Genomic DNA, 23,998 nt, shown 5'->3' with positions numbered 1-23,998 from the left:
GGGATGTTGGTTTTTTGTGTTTTTATTTAGAGCTGGGATAGGAAAAGGGATAAGTGGGATACCCCAACTACGAACTAAGCACAGTCTTGAGGACAACTAGCTGTAGTATGCGGCAAGGCCACTGCTTCACCTTGCCACAGAAGTGAAGATAGATAATGTGATCATACTGTATTTGGGTTATTCCTTCAGGGTTCTAACTTGGCACCCCCTTTCTCACTTGCTGTGTGCACTGACACCTGTCCACTGACTCTCCACTGGAGCAGTCCCCTTTCCTGGGCAGACCCCTGGCAAGCTTTCCGGGTATTTAGGGACACTGTTTTTCCCAAGGTTGCTCTGCCTCCAATTCCACTTGTCAGCTTCCTGGATCTCCTGGCTCAGCACCACACTCTTGGCTCACTAGATGGACAGTCGTCACCCTCCTCCTGGAACCTGGCTTCCCTCCCAAAGAAGACACCCTGTCACATGTGCCCTTGGTTTTTATAACATATCTGAGGATGCACCACTGTTTGTGCCAACCCTCTGGGATAGTTACAAAGCCTGTGTGTCACTGGCTGGGTTTCCTCCACTGTCCAACAGGCTCCCCTATTGGATATAGTGGGGACACTCCCTCAGCCCAGATGAATCACACATGGACACATGCAACAGGCATAACTAAAGATCAGGCTCCCCTGATAAGCAGATGGAGGCAGGAGACTTTACCTACCTAGGAGGGTGCTACATCAATATATTTCTCTCCCCCTTGGTGGGAGTAGAGATGATCCATCTATAAGGATATACAGTCCATACACACACAGCACAAGGCCGTGTTCACACTACGAGACGTTTCTCGGGGCTGCAGTTCCTCTGAGTTCCACAAGATAGTGATCTCACTTCTACTCAGACAGGAAGTGATGTCAGGTACAGACAGGAAGTTCCGAGTCAGAGGTGAGTCGGGAGGAAGTAGCGAGAAGACATTGCTGAAAGTGGCAGGTAATAAGATTTTTTTTCGATTTACACCCAGTAACCCCCACCCGTCATGTCTGTCCATCCTCGTCCTCCATGGTCACTGTGACGTCTTTTATCTCCAGCAGATGATGATACACACATATATAGTGTGAAAACATAGGTTAACCCCTTCAGAGTCAGAACATTCCCCCACTTACGAGGCCGGAAAATTTTCTTTGTTTTGGAGATAAATTCTAGTAATATGTTCCTCTAAACAAACAGCACTGATAATAAATAGACTAGTCAATGACCATCCTGACCATACATGGTCTACAATGAGCAATTATTACACTAAACAGGCGCAGCCAATGAGCAATAATTACAATATGGAGCCATCACAATAATGGAGTACCAGGGTCAGGAGTATGGAGCATAGAGCCCCTTACATTGCTGGTCAGGAGGAAGAAAACATTCCCCAGCCTGCCTTGAAGAATATGTTCAGTCATTGGTGTCAGAGGAAGGAAAATACTGAGGTTTCTGAGAGAAGTAGAGGAGCTGAGGGGTCTGTGAGAAAAAAATGGATAGCTGATTTTAAGACTTTCAGGGCCCCTTAGTGGGGAGTGGGAGTTGTGGCAATTTTCCTGATTAGCTGGCAAAACAAACGAGGAGGTTCCCCTTTGTGGACATCATGATGACCCCACATTGACCTCACAGCACTGCCTCAGAGCAAAACACGAAGACAGACGAAGGATCGTATTTATCATTCCTTATCTGCAGATCTAAAACTAATCAAAACCAGTTCAGAAATAAAACAAACTCAGCAGAGAAAAGATAATTTATGATCCAGCAGGTCAAGAGGGTCCCGGGGCCTCGAAAATGTAAAAACATGAAATACTCCGAATGAAATGTGTTTCTATGGGGCAGAAGTCATTAAATGTACAATGTCCCCAACCCACCCCCATTTACCCCTTCTCCTCTCAATATCCTATTATTGTGTGATCAATACCATCCAAATAATTCTTACTTTCATTTCCCAAAGTTATCCATCTACAAGGAGACCTGTATAGATCAAATGAAGGCAGCAATGAGGATGGAGAAGGACCAGGGTCACATGACTGAGAAGATACTAAACCTCACCCTGGAGATCATCTACCTGCTGACCGGAGAGGTGAGGGGGATTCTGGGAGGTCACATGACACCACTCTTATCTCTATTAATAAAACACAGACCTGACCGGAGAGGTGAGGAGGATTCTGGGAGGTCACATGACATCACTCTTATCCTATTAATAAAACACAAACCTGACCGGAGAGGTGAGGAGGATTCTGGGAGGTCACATGACATCACTCTTATCCTATTAATAAAACACAGACCTGACCGGAGAGGTGAGGAGGATTCTGGGAGGTCACATGACACCACTCTTATCTCTATTAATAAAACACAGACCTGACCGGAGAGGTGAGGAGGATTCTGGGAGGTCACATGACATCACTCTTATCTCTATTAATAAAACACAGACCTGACCGGAGAGGTGAGGAGGATTCTGGGAGGTCACATGACATCACTCTTATCTCTATTAATAAAACACAGACCTGACCGGAGAGGTGAGGAGGATTCTGGGAGGTCACATGACATCACTCTTATCTCTATTAATAAAAACACAGACCTGACCTGAGAGGTGAGGAGGATTCTGGGAATGTTGTATGATGTTACTGTTGGTGTTTCAATACAGAGTTTGCCTCCTGTGAAGTTTGGTGATCATTTGACCATCACCGTGCCTCCACCTCACTCACGGACTCCTGAGAGACACAACATTCAGAGGCTTCTAGATGTCACCAATAAGATTGTTGAGCTGCTGAAGGAAGAAGTGGATGGGGGTGGGAATTCAGTAACTTTATCTACTAAGGAGGATTGGGAGTATTTGGAAGGACACAATGAAGTCATGATGGAGAATCAGCCGCCCCTCACATCACCGGGTAAGAGGAGACTTTATTGTAAAGGAGAGAGCAGTACGGAGGATCCACCTAGATCCCCCATCATCTGATAAACACATAGAAACAATGTATTCAGTCAGTGTGTGTGTTTCCTACAGATGGATCCAGTAATGGGAACCCACCAGAGAGATGTCCCCGTCCTCTGTATTCCCGGGATTCCACACAGGAAGGTCACACCATCCCTAACCATCATCAGGTAGATGAGGAACAATCACTGATAGTATCATTAGGATCTGTACATTATCTGCATTGTTACAATTGATGTCATTTTTATTATATATTCAGAGTGGAAACCTGAGAGATTCTAAAGTTAAGGTTAAAGAAGAGATAAAAGAGGAGGATGATGAGGATGGGGTGATGGAGGAATCCATGAATCTAAAAGGACACAAAGATCTGTACCAGGACTCCATGGTGGATTCATCCAGCTACAGAAACCCACCAGAGAGATGTCCCCGTCCTCTGTATTCCCGGGATTCCACACAGGAAGATCACACCATCCTTCTCTGTTACAAGGTTGGTAGGTTGGAGCATCTAGAACATAGCCTCATGGAGACAATCTGTGGATTTTATTTACAGTATGTGATAGCAAATGTTTTTTACAATATTTTGGTTTAGGGTGAAGATTTAATAGATATAAAAGTAGACGTTAAAGCGGAAGAAGAGACGTATGTGAGGGATGATCAGCAGTCTATGGAGGAGGATGGAATAACGGGGACATTTATAGAGGAGGACACTCCTACAGAGATCAGCACAGGTGAGTCATTAACACTAAATACATTCCTCCACCCATAATGCTCACTGATTGGTCCAGAGTAGGGCGAGGACTGGTTGATATCAGCCTTTAATACCCTGGGGTATGTACCTTGGGTCTTCTGCCCCATGCCCGGGTCTAGCAAGATCTCTGACAGAACAATTCTCCCGGGGTTACTTGCTCTGTTATTTGCTGGCTGTGACGGGTGGAGGGATATGTCTGTATTGTCTCACACCCAAGTCACTGAGTGCAATCTCAGGAGATGGGAGGCAGCAGTGTGAGACCTCTGCAACTTCTCTCCAGTAAACATTTAAGCTTCCGCTGATTACTGAATACCAATATTATGAGTCCTGACCCCAGCACTATATACTCTATGTTGTACATTACATACTCCTGACCCCTGCACTATATACTCTATATTGTACATTACATACTCCTGACCCCTGCACTATATACTCTATGTTGTACATTACATACTCCTGACCCCTGCACTATATACTCTATGTTGTACATTACATACTCCTGACCCCTGCACTATATACTCTATGTTGTACATTACATACTCCTGACTTCTACTCTCTCCCCTCCACCCACTGCTATATATACACATAATATGGATTCTCTTTTGTTACTCCCATTTCCTACCAGCTGGACATTTTATATCTGGTGATCTGATTGGAGGACAGACTTTTACATGGTGATAATAATGTGATAACATCCTCCAACTTTGGAACCTTAAATAGAAAGTGATAATGAGGGAGGAGTCAGTAACCCAATGATGGTGGTCTTCAGGATCAGTCCAGTCTTCATCTTGGTTGTTCTCCCCCCATCCTCACTCTCTGACCTCTGGTGGGGCTCAGCCCCGCTGTTATTCATGACTAAATCATGGACTAAATAAGGAAGTGTGGGACTTCTTGTGTTAGGAAGATGGCAATGAGTGATAGAGGGGGAGGGGACACTCGTCCTATAATCCCCTCATCACTGTCACTCCTATAAAAGACAGTTCTCGTTGTTTCCTCACTCTCTGACAAAGGTCCATGAATAAAGAAATGAGCTGGTAGGAGATCAGAGGACCCATTTACTAGTTACCTTGAGGGTGGAATTGTAAGATCCTCAGAGACAAAGCTGCCAGATGTGGGCGGAGTCCTGGTTTAGGGGAACCAATCTGCTGATGTCTAGTAATAATCTTTGTATTTCTATTTTAGTACATGGACGGGAGATGAGGAAAACCTCAGAGGATTGTCTCACTTTGTCTCCAGACTGTAAAGTAGAAGATGAGGACATCACACAGTATAGTCCAGGAGAAAACCCGGCTACCTCACATGTCCATCCGGCACCATACAGTGTAGATGGACCATCGTATTCCTCTTATCCTGAGGAACCTCCGACTGTGAGGGACGATGCCAGACCATCGTATTCCTCTTATCCTGAGGAACCTCAGACTGTGAGGAACGGTGCCGGACCATCATATTCCTCTTATCCTGAGGAACCTCAGACTGTGAGGGACAGTGCCAGACCATCGTATTCCTCTTATCCTGAGGAACCTCAGACTGTGAGGGATGGTGCCGGACCATCGTATTCCTCTTATCCTGAGGAACCTCAGACTGTGAGGGACGGTGTCGTCCTTCCAACGGATAAGCGTTTTTTCTGTACTGAGTGCGGGAAGTGTTTCCATTCTAAATCCAGTCTTTATGTGCATAAAAAATCCCACACTGGTGAGAAGCCGTATTCCTGCCCTGAGTGCGGGAAATTTTATTTAACGAAATCCCAGCTTTCTGCACATCAGAGATATCACAAGGTGGAGAAGCCGCATTCCTGCTCTGAGTGTGGGAAATGTTTTGTAAAAAAATCAGAACTTGTCACACATCAAAGGTCTCACACAGGTGAGAAGCCATATTTCTGCCCTGAGTGCGGGAAATTTTATATAACGAAATCCCAGCTTTCCGCACATCAGAGATATCACACGGGGGAGAGGCCGCATTCCTGTTCTGAGTGTGGGAAATGTTTTGTAAAAAAATCTGAACTTGCGACACATCAGAGGTCTCACACAGGTGAGAAGCCGTATCTCTGCCCTGAGTGCGGAAAATATTTTTCCGACAAGTCTGGTCTTTGCAGACATCAGAGAAGGCATGCAGGTGATAAGCCATTTTCCTGTTCTGAGTGCGGGAAATGTTTTGTACAAAAATCAGATCTTTTCATACATCTGAGGTCTCACATGGGTGTAAAGCCGTATACCTGCCCTGAGTGCGGGAAATGTTTTGTACGAAAACAAAACCTTATTAGACATCAAAGGTCCCACACGGGTGAGAAGCCGTATTCCTGTCCTGAGTGCGGGAAAGGTTGCTCAGATAAGTCACAGCTTTCCATACATCAAAGGTCTCACACGGGTGAGAAGCCGTATTCCTGTCCTGAGTGCGGGAAATGTTTTTCAAGGAAGTTCTATCTTTACCGACATCAGAGATTGCACAGGGGTGAGAAGCCGTTTCCCTGTCTTGAGTGCGGGAAATGTTTTTCAAGTAAGTCACATCTTTACATACATCAGAGATGGCACACAGGGGATAAGCCATATTCCTGTCCTGAGTGCGGGAAATGTTTTTCACAGAAGTCTGATCTTTGTAGACATCAGAGATCTCACACGGGGGAGAAGCCATTTTCCTGTCTCGAGTGCGGGAAATGTTTTACAGAGAAGTCCGGTCTTAACAGACATCAGAGATCTCACACGGGGAGAAGCCACTTTCCCGTCGTGAGTGAGGGATTGTTCCTCACGGAAGTCCGATCTTTCCAGACATCAGAGATCTCACACGGGGGAGAAGCCATATTCCTGTCCTGAGTGAGGGAATTGTTCCTCACTGAAGTCCTGTCTTCCTGTACATCAGGGGTCCCTTACAACCCTGGAGGTGTATTAGTGCCTTGAGTGTGGGAAATGTCTCCTATATGAATGTTGGTGGACATGTGGGGAAGAAGCACACCCTGATATACACCTCAGATATACTCCATGGCTGATCTTCATCATGTAAGAAACACTTCATAAGGAGATCAGAGATCACCAAAGACATGGATGAAGTGTTGTCCCGTGTTGGCCATTGATAGCAGGAGAAAAATAAAAATGGAGTCCTTACCTTTCATTGGCTGAGTGCATTTTGTGGGGGAAACTTTCACAAACACTTACAGGTCTGCTTTTAATCAAAATAGTTAAATAAATGTAATACGTTCGCTGAGCCGCGATGAATGTTGGTCGTATTTTATTTCATACAATCATTTCCTATCATCATTGGCTCCATCCAGTGGTCATAATGCACTGTCACTGTACTAATGACACTGGCGGGGAAGGAGTTAACACCAGGGGGGCGATCAAAGGGGTTAAATCTGTCCCTAGGGGGGGCTTTCTAACTGTGTGGGGGATGGGCTTCCTGCATGAACACAGAGACCTGGGTTCCTAAATAAGAGGATCCCTGTGTTCATTACAGGCAGCACTGCTGTGAACCGCCGTTCTGTCTCCACGGGGAGGGATTGCGGCCGCCGGACCAACTGATGGGCTTCCCCTGTGGTGAATAGGCGAGCGCGCGCTCCCCCCCGCTAGTGGTGTACAGGTACGTCGTTTCGCGGGAGAGAGCCGACCTGTCGCAGAAAAAACTGGCGGGTCGATCGTTAAGAGGGTAAACTAACGAAAATATCACATTTAGCCACTAGATGGCACTAAGTATCATAAAGAATTAGTTCCATCTAGTGGCCAAAAGTGGTATTTTCCATTTTAAATCAATGGAAATCATTCAACCAACAAACAGCCTAATAACATTCATTCTTTGCCCACATTCACACAGAAGGAATGGACATTCCCTTTCACGGGGGGGATTACGGTGCAAATTTTTTATGAATAGACCCCCAAATGTCAGGAGATGTTTATATAAAGATGGGAAGTATGTAGCAGCCCAATGAATAGACCTCCTAGCAATGTTATTAACCAGGCTGCAGCTAGGGAGAGCTCTAATATTTAGAGTGTGATCACAGGAGAGTGATTCAATCTAGCTCACATTTGGTTCCCCCCCCCCCCCCCCAGTCCATTCTAGGCCCTTTGGGTCTGGTATGGATTCTAAGAGGAACCCTACGATAAAATGTTAAAAATTAAATCTTAAATTTAAAAAAAATTAAAATTCCTCTTAGAATCAATAGCAGACCCAAAGGGCCTAGAATGGACTGGGGGGGGACCCCACGCCTTTTATCTCTAAGGTTCCTCTCAGAATCAAAAGAAGACCCAAAGGGCCTAGAATGGACTGGGGGTATTCTAAGAGGAACCCTACACCAAAATTTTAAAAATGGCGTGAGGTTCCCCCTCAATCCATTCTAGGCCCTTTTTGGGTCTGGTATGGATTCTAAGAGGAACCCTACACCAAAATTTAAAAAAAACGGCATAGGATTCCCTCTCCAGCCCATTCTAGGCCCTTTGGGTCTAGTATGGATTCAAAGAGGAACCCTACGACAACATTTTAAAAAATGGCGTGGGGTTCCCCCTCCCAGTCCATTCTAGGCCCTTCGGGTCTGGTAGGATACTAAGAGGAACCCTACACCAAAATTTAAAAAAAACGGTGTGGGCCCCCCCCAGTACATTCTAGGCCCTTTGGGTCTGGTATGGATTCTAAGAGGAACCCTACGCCAACATTTTAAAAAATAGCGTGGGTCCCCCCCCCCCCAGTCTATTCTAGGCCCTTCGGGTCTGGTATGGATTCTAAGAGGAATCCTATGCCAACATTTTAAAAAATAGCATGGGGTTTTCTTCCCCCCCTAGTCCATTCTAGGCCCTTCGGGTCTGGTGTGGATTCTAAGAGGAACCCTACGCCAAAATTTTAAAAAATGGTGTGGGGTTTCCATCCCCCCACCCCAGTCCATTCTAGGCCCTTCGGTCTGGAATGGATTCTAAGAGAAACCCTATGCCAAAATTTTAAAAAATGGCATGTGTCTCCCCCCCCCCCCCCTCCAGTCCATTCTAGGCTTTTTGGGTCTGGTATTGATTCTAAGAGGAACCTTACACTAAAATTCTAAGAAACAGCATGTGGTTTCCCCTTCCAGTCCATTCTAGGCCCTTTGGGTCTGGTATGGATTCTAAGAGGAACCCTACGATAAAATGTTAAAAATTAAATCTTAAATTTAAAAAAAAAATTAAAATTCCTCTTAGAATCAATAGCAGACCCAAAGGGCCTAGAATGGACTGGGGGGGGACCCCACGCCTTTTATCTCTAAGGTTCCTCTTAGAATCAAAAGAAGACCCAAAGGGCCTAGAATGGACTGGGGGGATTCTAAGAGGAACCCTACACCAAAATTTTAAAAATGGCGTGAGGTTCCCCCTCAATCCATTCTAGGCCCTTTTTGGGTCTGGTATGGATTCTAAGAGGAACCCTACACCAAAATTTAAAAAAATGGCATAGGATTCCCTCTCCAGTCCATTCTAGGCCCTTTGGGTCTAGTATGGATTCTAAGAGGAACCCTACACCAAAATTTAAAAAAACGGCATAGGATTCCCTCTCCAATCCATTCTAGGCCCTTTGGGTCTAGTATGGATTCTAAGAGGAACCCTACGCCTACATTTTAAAAAATGGCGTGGGGTTCCCCCTCCCAGTCCATTCTAGGCCCTTCGGGTCTGGTAGGATACTAAGAGGAACCCTACACCAAAATTTAAAAAAAACGGTGTGGGCCCCCCCCCCAGTACATTCTAGGCCCTTTGGGTCTGGTATGGATTCTAAGAGGAACCCTACGCCAACATTTTAAAAAATAGCGTGGGGTTTTCTCCCCCCCCCCCCCCCAGTCTATTCTAGGCCCTTCAGGTCTGGTATGGATTCTAAGAGGAATCCTATGCCAACATTTTAAAAAATAGCATGGGGTTTTCTTCCCCCCCTAGTCCATTCTAGGCCCTTTGGGTCTGGTGTGGATTCTAAGAGGAACCCTACGCCAAAATTTTAAAAAATGGTGTGGGGTTTCCATCCCCCTACCCCAGTCCATTCTAGGCCCTTCGGTCTGGAATGGATTCTAAGAGAAACCCTACGCCAAAATTTTAAAAAATGGCGTGTGTCTCCCCCCTTCCCCCACCTCTAGTCAATTCTAGGCTTTTTGGGTCTGGTATTGATTCTAAGAGGAACCTTACACTAAAATTCTAAGAAACAGCATGTGGTTTCCCCTTCCAGTCCATTCTAGGCCCTTTGGGTCTGGTATCGATTCTAAGAGGAACCCTACGCCAACATTTTAAAAAACGGCGTGGGGTTTCTTCCCCCCCCCCAGTCCATTCTAGGCCCTCCGGGTCCGGTATGGATTGTAAGAGGAACCTTACACTAAAATTTTAAGAAACGGCATGGGGTTCCCCTCCAGTCCATTCTAGACCCTTCGGGTCTGGTATGGATTCTAGGAGGAACCCTACATCAAAATTAAAAAAAAAACAGCGTAGGGTTCCCCCTTCCCCAGTCAATTCAAGGCCCTTTGGGTCCGGTATGCATTCTAAGAGGAACCCTACACCAAAATTAAAAAAAACATCATGCCCCCCCCCCCCCCCAAAAAAAAAAAAATCCATTCCAGACCTTTTTTTCAAGCAGGTCAGGAAAGGGGGGGGTAGGGCTAAACCATACTAGACCTCCTAAACCATAATAGGCCACATGCCCTCAACATTGGGGAATGGGTGCTTTGGGGCATGGGGGCTCTGTCTCTTGTCTCCATGTTGATGGGAACAAGGACCTTATCCCCAAAACCCTGACCGGTGGTTGTGGGGGGCTTATTGGAATCTTGAAGTCCTCTTTAACAAGGGGTGCTCCAGATCCTGCTTCCCCCATGTGAATAATTATAGGGTACCCTATTTCGGTGAGCTTATCGGAATCTGAAAGCCCCCTTTAACAAGGGAGCCCCCCAGATCCCGGCCCCCCATGTGAATGAGTGTGGGGGTTACATATTTCTTGTACCCATTCCCCAAAATGTGTAAGAAGTGAATAAAGACCGTAAACAAGTTTTTGACAATTACTTTTTAAAAAAAATAAAAATCAGTGTTCTCCGATGTGGATCCAACTCACGCCGCACTGCCGAACATGAAAAAATAAAAATAACCCCCTCCCCCCTGGCCTTGACGAAAGCCTCCTGTGGACTGCCTGCTCCTCCGTCTGATATTTCTAATATAGCTAAGGGATGGAGTCACCCAATGACCACAGTGGGTAACCTCTCCCCCTTGTGACATTACTGACTGGGGCATGCTGGGTTGATGATGTCACAAGGGAGCGGGCTCACTCCACAATGCAATAACAATGAAAACTTCCTTTAAATATAGCGCTCGGGGTGGTCTCCTTAGTCTGCCTGTAAAGTGGCGCATCTGTACAGTGTATAGAACCTGCTGCAGCAAAACTGACATTTCTAAAGACAAAAAAAAAATAGTCAAATCACATTTTAAGTGACTCACGTATGCAATTGCCGGCACCCAGCTATTTAAAAAAAAAAATGACGTGGGGTCCCCAGTCCATACCAGGCCCGTCTGGTATAGATTTTAAGGGGACCTAGAGACGGGAGTCACCTTGGATGTGGGGTCTCGTGGAACCCAGCTTACTGTACCTTAGAGAGGTCGGGAAAGAGGTGGGGAGGTTGTTTCAGCCCCCAGGTCCCTCTTATATGTACATAAGTCACCCTGTGTCTATTAGGGGCACAGGGAGACCAAGAAAATGATGGACAACTACTTAATGGACGCTGAGAATATGGTTTGGATTACTTCAAATGTGACAGTAATATTTATCCACAATATCCCTCAAGAAATATATGAAGATTTGTTTGTTTGATTTTGAACTATACATGTTTATTGAAGCCGGTCACATTGATCTCTGTTTCACGTGCGCCAATGTAGGAGCCGGACAGTCTGCTGCTGGTGGTCTCCTGCTATTGTCTGTGTATTGAGGTTATGTGTTTTCTGCTAAGTTTGTCTGTCCCATAGATTATTGCTAATTGTGTCACCTATTGTATGCCTGCTAGCATTCTGTGCACTCCACCTAAGCTGGTCTAAGTGCTGAGTTAATTAACATGTTAATTATATATCTGTATACAGTTGCGTATACATATGATAATGTGATCCTCCTCACCTGGTTGTATAGTATAAATTCTCTGTAAGCTTTCAAATAAAGGGTTCCAGATCTCATACAAGCTATTTGTCGGCTAATCTTGTATGTTATGCGGTTATAATATCCAATAGCTACAGTATCTCACAAAAGTGAGTACACCCCTCACATTTCTGTAAATATTTTATTCTATCTTTTCATGTGACAACACTGAAGAAATGACTCTTTGCTACAATGTAAAGTAGTGAGTGTACAGCTTGTATAACAGTGTAAATTTGCTGTCCCCTCAAAATAACTCAACACACAGCCATTAATGTCTAAACCGCTGGGAACAAAAGTGAGTACACCCCTAAGTCAAAATGTCTAAATTAGGCCCAATTAACCATTTTCCCATCCCAGTGTCATGTGACTCGTTAGTGTTACAAGGTCTCAGGTGTGAATGGGGAGCAGGTGTGGTAAATTTGGTGTTATCGCTCTCACTCTCTCATACTGGTCACTGGAAGTTCAACATGGCACCTCATGGCAAAGAACTCTCTGAGGATCTGAAAAAAAGAATTGTTGCTTTACATAAAGATGGCCTAGGCTATGAGAAGATTGCCAAGACACTGAAATTGAGCTGCAGCACGGTGGCCAAGACCATACAGCGGTTTAACAGGACAGGTTCCACTCAGAACAGGCCTCGCCATGGTTGACCAAAGAAGTTGAGTGCACGTGGTCAGCGTCATATCCAGAGGTTGTCTTTGGGAAATAGACGTATGAGTGCTGCCAGCATTGCTGCAGAGGTTGAAGGGGTGGGGGGGTCAGCCTGTCAGTGCTCAGACCATACGCCGCACACTGCATCAAATTGGTCTGTATGGCTGTCGTCCCAGAAGGAAGCCTCTTCTAAAGATAATGCACAGAAAGCCAGCAAACAGTTTGCTGAAGACAAGCAGACTAAGGACATGGATTACTGGAACCATGTCCTGTGGTCTGATGAGATCAAGATAAACTTATTTGGTTCAGATGGTGTCGAGCGTGTGTGGGGGGCAACCAGGTGAGGAGTACAAAGACAAGTGTGTCTTCCCTACAGTCAAGCATGGTGGTGGGAGTGTCATGGTCTGGGGCTGCATGAGTGCTGCCAGCACTGGGGAGCTACAGTTCATTTAGGGAACCATGAATGCCAACATGTACTGTGACATACTGAAGCAGAGCATGATCCCCTCCCTTGGATGACTGGGCCGCAGGGCAGTATTCCAACATAACGACTCCAAACACACCTCCAAGATGACCACTGCCTTGCTAAAGAAGCTGAGGGTAAGGCTCCATGTACACGGGACGCTGGAAATGGCCGTTTAGGAGCAGTTGGGCGTTTTTTTCAGAAGCACCTGAACCCATCTACATTTTATCTTATCTGTCCATGTACACCAGGTAGTTTACAGTCATTTGCAGGCAGTTGCGTTCAGGGACTGTTTTTAGAACGCAATTATTTGCGTTCGAACGTGTGTTTCCCGGCGTTTCAAACGCACAAACGCGTCCGAACGCGTCTGAACGCGTCCGAACGCGATGACCCGCGTTTAGCGTTCGCGTTTTTCCATTTTAAAGGGGAATAATTTTTATGACCTCTAGGAACGCTTCTAAACGCAAACGCCCGCAAACGCTGCTAAACGCCCGCTAAACGCGGGTACAAACGCGACTGAACGGACGTTTCAAACGTCCTAAAAATTCCAGCATTCAAAGGGACTTTTAACAACGTCCCATGTACATGGAGCCTTAAGGTGATGGACTGACAAAGCATGTCTTCAGGCCTCTTGAGCATCTGTGGGGTATCCTCAAATGGAAGGTGGAGGAGCGCAAGGTCTCTAACATCCACCAGGTCTGTGATGTCGTCATGGAAGAGGAGAAAAAAAAACAAATCTTTCCCGTAGTTAGTAATATATTTCTTCCCCCTGTGCTAGGATTGGAGATGACCCATCTATAAGGATATACAGTACACGCAGGACCGGTACAAGGGGTGGGCGGAAGGGTCGGGTGCCCTGGGTGGAACAGTTTATTGTAGGAAGCAGGTGAAGTACTGGCAGTGTTTTCTGGGCAAAAGTTTGTGACTTCCGCCAGCCACGCTACAATGCTGCAGAGCTGTAAGGATGTGCCGAGTGCGCTCCTGCACCTGGCACAAGCCTAGGACCCGGCCTCCACTTCCCTGTCAGGCAGAGCCGCGGAGTAATCGCCGTCGACAGGGTGCTTCTGAGTCCCAGCACTGCGTGACATCCCCAAGAGGCTGGCCGGGAGGTGGGCTGGGAGAGGATCATAGAGAGCAGCCAGACAGCGAGTGAAGTGTGACTGAAGAGGAGGAACCAACCAACCAGGCAGCGAATCTCAAAAGTAGGGCATCTACTGATTAATCAGCTAACTCGGGGGGAGGGGAGAGGAGAGGTGAGGTTAAATAATTACCAATGATATTTAAAGCGGTAGTATACCGCTTTTTGCCACTTTTAACTACAGGTAAGCCTATAATAAGGCTTACCTGTAGGTACAATTAATATCTCCTAAACCGGCACGGTTTAGGAGATATTTGCACTGCATGCAGCCGCTCACGCGAGCGGCGCATGCGCTCTGAAGGTCCGGCGGACCTTCAGCTTTCCTTGCGGGGAGCATGCCGGAAAGTGACGTCATCGCGGCTCCAGCCAATCACAGCGCCGGAGCCGCCGAACACGGAAGAGACGCCGAGGGATCGTGTCAGCTCCCACAGCGGTGTCCGGGGGTCCGTGTCGGGGCTTCATTCTAAGGTAAGTAATTCATAATGAGCTAGTATGCGATCCATACTAGCTCATTATGCCTTTGTCTTGCAGGGTGTTTTTTTTTTCTAAGTATACAACCGCTTTAAAATACAGTCATACCCCGTTTTACATGCACTCACGAGTACGGCCACAGCTTGGTCGGCTTGGCATGGCACTACTCCCGGTTTTTAACATTGTTGTCTATAGGAAATCTTGGTCAACTTGACATGGCACTGCTGCCGGTTTTTAACATTGGCGTCTATGGGAAATCTCAGTCAGCTTGACATGGCACTGCTCCCTGTCTAACATTGGCGTCTTTGGGAAATCTTGGACAGCTTGACATGGCACTGCTCCCTGTCTAACATTGGCGTCTTTGGGAAATCTTGGACAGCTTGACATGGCACTGCTCCCTGTCTAACATTGGCGTCTATGGGAAATCTTGGACAGCTTGACATGGCACTGCTCCCTGTCTAACATTGGCGTCTTTGGGAAATCTTGGACAGCTTGATATGGCACTGCTCCTTGTTTTTAACATTGGCATCTATGGGAAATATTGGTTTTGAAATGACACTGACTTTTTCTTTATACCCGGGGGCTGGGAGGGGGGGGGGCGCAGTTTGCCATCTTCGCCCTAGGCACCAGATGACCTTGTCCCGACACTGCATACAAGCACAGCACAAGGCCGTGTTCATACTACGAGACGTTTCTCGGGGCTGCAGTTCCTCTGAGCTCCACAAGGTGGTGATCTCACCTCTACCCAGACAGGAAGTCTCTATGGAAGACAGGAAGTGTGTCAGGTGAAGACAGGAAGTTCTGGGTCAGAGGTGAGTTGGGAGGAAGTAGAAAGAAGACATTGCTGAAAGTGGTAGCAGAGGAGGTAATAAGATATTATTTTATATTTACACCCAGTAACCCCCCCCCCCGTCATGTCCGTCCTCTTCCTCCATAGTCACTGTGACGTCTTTTATCTCCAGCAGATGATGATACACACATATATAGTGTGGAAACTTGGGTAACCCCTTCAGGGTCAGAAAATTCCCCCACTTACGAGGCCACAACATTATCTTCATTTTGGAGATAAATTCTAGTAACATGTTCCTCTAAACCAACAGCACTGACAATAAATAGAGAAGACAATGACCATCCCGATCATACATGGCCTACAAAGAGCAATTATTACACTACACAGGCAGCCAATGGGCAATCATTACAATATGCAGCCAACACAATGATGGAGTGCCGGGGTTTAGGAGTATGGAGCATAGAGCCCCTTACATTGCTGGTCAGGAGGAAGAAAACATTCCCCGACCTGCCACGAAGAATATTTTCATCATTGGTGTAAGAGGGAGGAAAATACTGAGGGAAGTAGAGGAGCTGAGGAGTCTGTGAGAAAAAATGGATAGCTGATTTTAAGACTTTAAGGGCCCCGTAGTGGGAGTTGTGGCAATTATCCTGATTAGCTGGCAAAACAAACGAGGAGGTTCCCCTTTTTGGACATCATGATGACCCCACATTGACCTCACAGAACTGCCTCAGAGCAAAACACGAAGACAGACGAAGGATCGTATTTATCATTCCTTATCTGCAGATCTAAAACTAATCAAAACCAGTTCAGAAATAAAACAAACCCAACAGAGAACAGGGAATTTATGATCTAGCAGGTCAAGAGGGTTCTGGGACCTCGAAAATGTAAAAACATTAAATACTCCAAATGAAATTTGTTTTTATGGGGGCAGTAGTCCTTAAATGTATAACACCCCTCCCCCTCAATATCCTATTATTGTTTGACCAATACCATCCAATTAATTCTTACTTTCATTTCCCATAGTTATCCGTCTACAAGGACACCTGTATAGATGAAATGACGGCACCAATAAGGATGGAGGAGGACCAGGGTCACATGACTGAGAAGATACTAAACCTCACCCTGGAGATCATCTACCTTCTGACTGGAGAGGTGAGGAGGATTCTGGGAGGTCACATGACATTCTATTAATAGAACAGACCTGACCTGAGAGGTGAGGAGGATTCTGGAAATGTTGTATGATGTTACTGTTGGTGTTTCAATACAGAGTTTGCCTCCTGTGAAGTTTGGTGATCATTTGACCATCACCGTGCCTCCACCTCACTCACGGACTCATGAGAAACACAACATTCAGAGGATTCTAGATGTCACCAATAAGATTGTTGAGCTGCTGAAGGAAGAAGTGGATGGAGGTGGGAATTCAGTAACTTTATCTTCTAAGGAGGAGTGGGAGTTTTTAGAAGGACACAAGGACGTCATGATGGACAATCAGCCGCCCCTCACATCACCGGGTAAGAGTAGATATCATTGTAAAGGAGAGAGCAGTACGGAGGGTCCACCTAGATCCCCCATCATCTGATAAACACATAGAAACAATGTATTCAGTCAGTGTGTGTGTTTCCTACAGATGGATCCAGTAATGGGAACCCACCAGAGAGATGTCCCCGTCCTCTGTATTCCCGGGATTCCACACAGGAAGGTCACACCATCCCCCACCATCATCAGGTAGATGAGGAACAATCACTGATAGTATCATTAGGATCTGTACATTATCTGCATTGTTACCATTGATGTCATTTTTATTATATATTCAGACTGGAAACCTGAGAGATTCTAAAGTTGATATTAAAAAAGAAATAAAGAAGGAGGATGATGAGGATGGGGTGATGGAGGAGTCAGAGTTTCCAGAAGGTCACAAAGATCTGTACCAGGACACCATGGTGGAGTCATCCAGCTACAGAAACCCACCAGAGAGATGTCCCCGTCCTCTGTATTCCCGGGATTCCACACAGGAAGATCACACAATTCCTTTCTTTTACAAGGTTGGTAGGACGGAGCATCTAGAATATGGACTCATGGAGACAATCTGTGGACAGTATGTGAAAGCAGAAGATCTTTTTTATAATTTTCTGGTTTAGGGTGAAGATCTGATAGATATAAAAGTTGAAGTGAAAGAAGAAGAAGAGTCTATGGAGGAGGATGGAATAACGGGGACATTTATAGAGGAGCACACTCCTCCAGAGATCAGCACAGGTGGGCCATTAAACACTAAATCCATTCCTCCACTCACACTGCTCACTGATTGGTCCAGAGTAGGGCGGGGACTGGGTGGTATTAGCCTGCAATACCCTGGTAACTTTCCTGAGCTGTGTTCACCGTCCTGTGTTCCTGTTTTTCTCTCGGATAATCTTCCTTATCTTTGCTGCAGACACAATTCATGTCTCTAGACTGGATTTATGGAGATTCTGGGGTTCAACTGGCAGAAAAATGTTGACTTTGACCATAGGCATTGCTTGATCTAGGTTTCTGGAGTATGTGTCTTGGGTCTTCTACCCCATGCCTGGGTATAGCAAGAGCTCTATCTTTGCCATTCTCCCAGGATTACTTGTTCTGTTATTTGCTGGCTGTGCCGGGTGGAGGGATATGTCTGTATAGTCTCACACCCAAGTCACTGAGTGCAGTCTCAGGAGATGGGAGGCAGCGGTGTGGGACCTCTGCAACTTGTCTCCAGTAAACATTTAAGCTTCCACTGATTACTGAATGCCAATATTATGAGTCCTTACCTCTGCACTATATACTCTATGTTGTACATTACATACTCCTGACCCCCGCACTATATACTCTATGTTGTACATTACATACTCCTGACCCCTGCACTATATACTCTATGTTGTACATTACATACTCCTGACCCCTGCACTATATACTCTGTTGTACATTACATACTCCTGACCCCTGCACTATATACTCTATGTTGTACATTACATACTCCTGACTTCTGCTCTCTCCCCTCCACCCACTGCTATATATACATATAATATGTATTCTCTTTTGTAACACCCATTTCCTAACAGCTGGATATTTTATATCTGATGATCTGATTGGAGGACAGACTTTTACATGGTGATAATAATGTGATAACATCCTCAAACTTTGGAACCTTAAATAGAAAGTGATAATGAGGGAGGAGTCAGTAACCCAATGATGGTGGTCTTGAGGATCAGTCCAGTCTTCATCTTGGTTGTTCTCCCCCCATCCTCACTCTCTGACCTCTGGTGGGGCTCAGCCCCGCTGTTATTCATGACTAAATCATGGACTAAATAAGGAAGTGCGGGACTTCTTGTGTTGGGAAGATGGCAATGAGTGATAGAGGGGGGGGGGACACTCGTCCTATAATCCCCTCATCACTGTCACTCCTATAAAAGACAGTTCTCATTGTTTCCTCACTCTTGTAAGATCCTCAGTAGCAGGAAAAGTGGCAAGCAGCATCTGACTAGCAAAGCAAAATAGTGATATGAAATGCAATAGCAGTGGAGGGACTAAATACCCTCCCAGCAACCAGCATCAGGTGGAGACTGAATAATAGAAGCTGCTGGGAGACACCCGCTGGTGGACTCTGGAGCTACAACCCTCTGCCCAGGGTACCACAGTGCCACCAGAAGGTGATCCAGGTCCTGACAGATGAGAACACTCGTTCAATAATCCCCTCATCAGCATCACTCCTATAAAAGACAGTTCTCGTTTCCTCACTCTCTGACTAAGGTCCATGAATAAAAAAATGAACTGGTAGGAGATCAGAGGACCCATTTACTAGTTACCTTGAGGGGGGAATTGTAAGATCCTCAGAGACAAAGCTGCCCGATGTGGGCGGAGTCCTGGTGTAGGGAAACCAATCTGCTGATGTCTAGTAATAATCTTTGTATTTCTATTTTAGTACATGGACGCGAGATGAGGAAAACCTCAGAGGATTGTCTCACTTTGTCTCCAGACTGTAAAGTAGAAGATGAGGACATCACACAGTATAGTCCAGGAGAAAACCCGGCTACCTCAAATGTCCATCCGGCACCACACAGTGTAGATGGACCATCGTATTCCTCTTATCCTGAGGTACCTCAGACTGTGAGGGACAGTGCCGTCCTTCCAAAGGATAAGAGGTTTCCCTGTCCTGAGTGTGGGAAATGTTTCCGTTTTAAATTCCATCTTAATGTGCATAAAAGGTCTCACACAGGTGGGAAGCTCTATTCCTGTCCTGAGTGCGGGAAATTTTATATAACGAAATCCCAGCTTTCCGCGCATCAGAGATATCACATGGGGGAGAGGCCACATTCCTGCTCTGAGTGTGGGAAATGTTTTGTAAAAAAATCAGAACTTGTCACACATCAAAGGTCTCACACAGGTGAGAAACCGTATCCCTGTTCTGAGTGCGGAAAATGTTTTCCAGACAAGTACCGGCTTTACAGACATCAGAAACTGCATGCAGGTGATAAGCCGTATTCATGTTCTGACTGTGGGAAATGTTTTCTACAAAAATCAGATCTTTTCACACATGAAAGATCTCACACGGGGGAAAAGCCGTATTCCTGTCCTGAGTGCGGGAAATGTTTTGTACGAAAACAAAACCTTGTTAGGCATCAAAGGTCTCACACAGGGGAAAAGCGGTATCTCTGTTCAGAATGTGGGAAAAGTTGTTCAGATAAGACACATCTTTCCATACATCAGAGATCGCACACGGGGGAGAAGCCATATTCCTGTCCTGAGTGTGGGAAATGTTTTGTAGAAAAATCACAGCTTGTCAGGCATCAAAGTTCTCACACTGGGGAAAAGCCATATTCCTGCCCTGAGTGCGGGAAATGTTTTTCAAGGAAGTCATATCTTTGCGCACATCAGAGATCGCACACGGGGGAGAAGCTGTTTCCCTGCCCTGAGTGCGAGAAATGTTTTTCAAGGAAATCCCATCTTTTCAGACATCAGAGATGTCACACGGGGGAGAAGCCACTTTCCTGTCCTGAGTGAGGCAATTGTTCCTCACCAAAGTCCTGTCTTCCTGTACATCAGGAGTCCCACACAACCCTGGAGGTGTATTAGTGCCCTGGGAGCGGGAAATGTCTTCTATATGAATGTTGCTGGACTTCACAGCTGTCATGTGGGGAAGAAGCACACCCTGATATACACTATATTCTCAAAAGTATTGGGACCCCTGCCTTTACACACACATGAACTTTAATGGAATCCCAGTCTTAGTCCGTAGGGTTCAATATTGAGTTGGCCCACCCTTTGCAGCTATAACCGCTCCAACTCTTCTGGGAAGGCTGTCCACAAGGTTTAGGAGTGTGTCTATGGGAATGTTTGACCATTCTTCCAGAAGCACATTTGTGAGGTCAGGCACCGATGTTGAATGAGAAGGCCTGGCTCGCAGTGTCCACTCTAATTCATCCCAAAGGTGTTCTATTGGTTTGAGGTCAGGCCAGTATACTTCCTCCACCCCAAACTCGCTCATCCATGTCTTTATAGACCTTGCTTTGTGCACCGGTCCAAATCATTTGGTGGAGGGGGGATTATGGTGTGCGGTTGTTTTCCAGGGGTCGGGCTTGGCCCCTTAGTTCCAGTAAAGGGAACTTCTAAAGCGTCGGCGTTCCAAGACAATTTCATGCTCCCAACTTTGTGGGAACAGTTTGGGAATGACTGCGCACCACTGCACAAAGCAAGGTCCATAAAGACATGGATGAGCGAGTTTGGGGTGGAGGAACTTGACTGGCCTGTACAGAGTCCTGACCTCAACCCGATAGAACACCTTTGCGACTGGTAGCCAGGCCTCCTCTCCAACATCAGTACCTGACGCTTCTGGAAGAATGGTTAAACATTCCCATAGACACACTCCTAAAGAGTGGACAGCCTTCCCAGAAGAGTTGAAGCTATTATAGTGGCAAAGGGAGGGCCAACTCAATATTGAACCCTACGGACTAAGACTGGGATGCCATTAAAGTTCAAGTGCGTGTAAAGACCGGTGTCCCAATACTTTTGGTAATATAGTGTACACCTCAGATATACTCCATGACTGATCTTCATCATGTAAGAAACACTTCATAAGGAGATCAGAGATCACCAAAGACATGGATGAAGTGTTGTCCTGTGTTGGCCATTGATAGCAGGAGAAAAATAAAAATGGAGTCATTACCTTTCATTGGCTGAGTACATTTTGTGGTGTAACCTTTCACAAACATTTACAGGTCTGTTTTAAAAAAAAAATAGTTAAAGGGCTGGGGAGTAGCGACCCCTTGGGAAGATGGCCGCGTGGTTCTAGAGCTCCGTCTGTCTCCCGGGCTTCTCCACATCGACTGCAGCCTCTGATCCACCCTCCGTCACCTCCTGGCCTACATCGAGCAGCCAAATCCCAGCTGCCACTATGGAGATACAGCAGCACTGCCAAGACATTATGCCTGTGAAGAAACTATCAAGTTTTTTTTCCATCCACCAATGCTGGGCTCTGCCAAAGCTCCAGCAGCAGCCCTGGACCTCTAACGGCCGCTTTGGCGGCACATCAGGATTATATTTGGCACAATACAGAACACCCTGGGGACAGTCCAGGCTTTGGCCAGTCCACACCATCACTCCAAAGCCCAGACGAGACCCCCTATGATAAATGCGGAAGAAGAACCCTCCATGGATGTAAATACTGACCCAACTAAATCACCCACTGACACCCTGAGGTCAGACCCTTTTGCTGCCTTTCCTACCTCAGGCCAGCCAGTATCTGAGACAACACTAAAAGAAATGTTACAATCATTCAGGGCTTCCATATAGTCTGACATCTTGTCCTCTATCACCCACTCAAGCTTGAATTAGCAGGAATTAGGGGGAAGAGTGGGCCACATGGAAGATAAAATGTGGGAGATCACCACCTCTTTTAATGTCCCAGTGGACCCAGAAAATTAGCCACCTTGAAAGCGGCTGACCTAGAAGATAGGTCACGTCGCCACAATTTAAAAGTTAGGGGTATCCCGGAATCTGTACAAACCCCTCAACGGTCTCATTTTGTCCAGAGCCTATTCAAGAAGTAGCCTACCCTTATGTCTGCTGACCCAACTATTGACAGGGTACACCGTATCCCGAAACCATCCTTCCTTCCACCAGAAGTGCCCCACAATGTCCTGCTACGTATACACTTTTTCCAAGCAAAAGAAAAAATACTAAAGGCCTTCTGCCGCACTGCGCAAGCCGCACATATTCAGGTCCTTCAAGACTTCTCCCAGTACACACTTCAACTTTGATGCAATCTGAATTCCATCACTAAGACCCTATGGAAGAACAAACTTGTGTAAAAATGGAAATATCCAGCGAAAATGAGTGTGACCTACAATGGGAAATCGTATCTAATAACTTCACTGGATGAAGGTCTCGAATTCCTCCATAGCCAGGGAATCATTCACGATGTACAACCACCTCCTACCAGCTTCTCTCGTCAGCCACCCAAGCATGTTCATTCCGATTGGCAAGTCGTGTCTAGGAAATCCTCCTCCTCACAGATCACTTAAAGTCAAGTTCTTCCACCCCATACTCACTCATCCATGCAGGGCCGGCCTTTGGGGTGTGCGAGCTGTGCGACCGCACAGGGCGCCATGGGCAACAGGGGCGCCGTGCGGCCATCACAGCTCGCAGAAGATCAGGCCGCACAGCGGGTTGTAAGCGGCGACCATGGCCTGGACAGGGTTAACACAGGCCGCGGCCGCCGCTTACCTTCCGCTGTGCTCCGGTCTACTACTGCTGCAGTCTGAGCTGTGTACTACACACAGCTCAGCCACAGAGGTGTCGCCACTGACTGATCCCTCCTCCTCCTCTGCAGGAACGCCAGAGGAGAGAGATCATCAGCTCCTCCTGCCCCTTCTCCTCCCGCCCCCGCTCCCCGGGGATGTGTGGGTGGGAAAGAAGCTGCAGACAGCGTGAGGTAAGTGAGGTCTCTCTCCTGCAATAATGTAAGGGGACTCTCTGATGTGGGGAGCTCTCTGATGTGAGGAGGGCTCTGTGTGGGGGGGCTCTGATGTAAGGGGGCTTTGTGTGGGGGGTCTCTGATGTGAGGGGGGATCTGTGTTGGGGGGTTTCTGATGTGAGGGTGGCTTTGTGTGGGAGGTCTCTGATGTGAGGGGGGCTCTGATGTAAGGGGGCTTTGTGTGGGCGGTCTCTGATGTGAGGGGGTCTCTGATGTGAGGGGGGCTCTGATGTGAGGGAGGCTCTGTGTGGGGGACTCTGTGGGGGGTCTCTGATGTAAGGGGAGCTCTGTGTGGGGGGGCTCTGATGTAAGGGGAGCTCTGTGTGGGGGGCTCTGATGTAAGGGGGGCTCTATGGGGGGTCTCTGATTTAAGGGGGGCTCTGTGGGGGTCTCTAATGTAGGCGGGGCTCTGTGAGGGTCTCTGATGTAAAGTTGGGCCTCTGTGAGGGTCTCTGATGCAAGGGGGGCTAAGTTATTAGTGATCATAGAAAAGAAAAGTCAAATAAAAAGCAAAAAAGGTGCAAATAAATGCGCCCGCGGGGGCGCCACAGGATTAGCTCGCACAGGGCGCCTGAACACCTAAGGCCGGCCCTGCATCCATGTCTTTATGGACCTTGCTTCGTGCACTGGTGCGCAGTCATGTTGGAACAGGAAGGGGCCATCCCTAATCTGTTCCCACAGTCTTGATATGCTGACGCCTTAAGAGTTCCCTTCACTGGAA

At 46.6% G+C, this 23,998-nt stretch overlaps 1 protein-coding gene across 1 annotated transcript in view; it reads left to right on the top strand.

Moving 5' to 3' along the window:
- LOC309564447 (uncharacterized protein) overlaps positions 1-20,682 on the top strand; it is a 714,240-nt gene extending 693,558 nt beyond the window's left edge. The window contains 7 exon segments of the mRNA XM_082269077.1: positions 2,657-2,812; positions 5,273-5,467; positions 5,897-6,056; positions 6,354-6,412; positions 16,561-16,716; positions 17,486-17,546; positions 19,228-20,682. Of these exon segments, the coding sequence (XP_082125203.1) occupies positions 2,657-2,812; positions 5,273-5,467; positions 5,897-6,056; positions 6,354-6,412; positions 16,561-16,716; positions 17,486-17,546; positions 19,228-20,306 (1,866 nt within the window). The 3' untranslated portion in view covers positions 20,307-20,682.
- Positions 20,683-23,998: the final 3,316 nt, after the last annotated feature.

Source organism: Pelophylax lessonae (assembly GCF_965119305.1).
Source record: "Pelophylax lessonae genome assembly, chromosome: 9".
NCBI lineage: Eukaryota > Metazoa > Chordata > Amphibia > Anura > Ranidae > Pelophylax > Pelophylax lessonae.
Note: the sequence above shows the minus strand (reverse complement) of the source record. Positions and strands in the feature narration are given on the sequence as shown.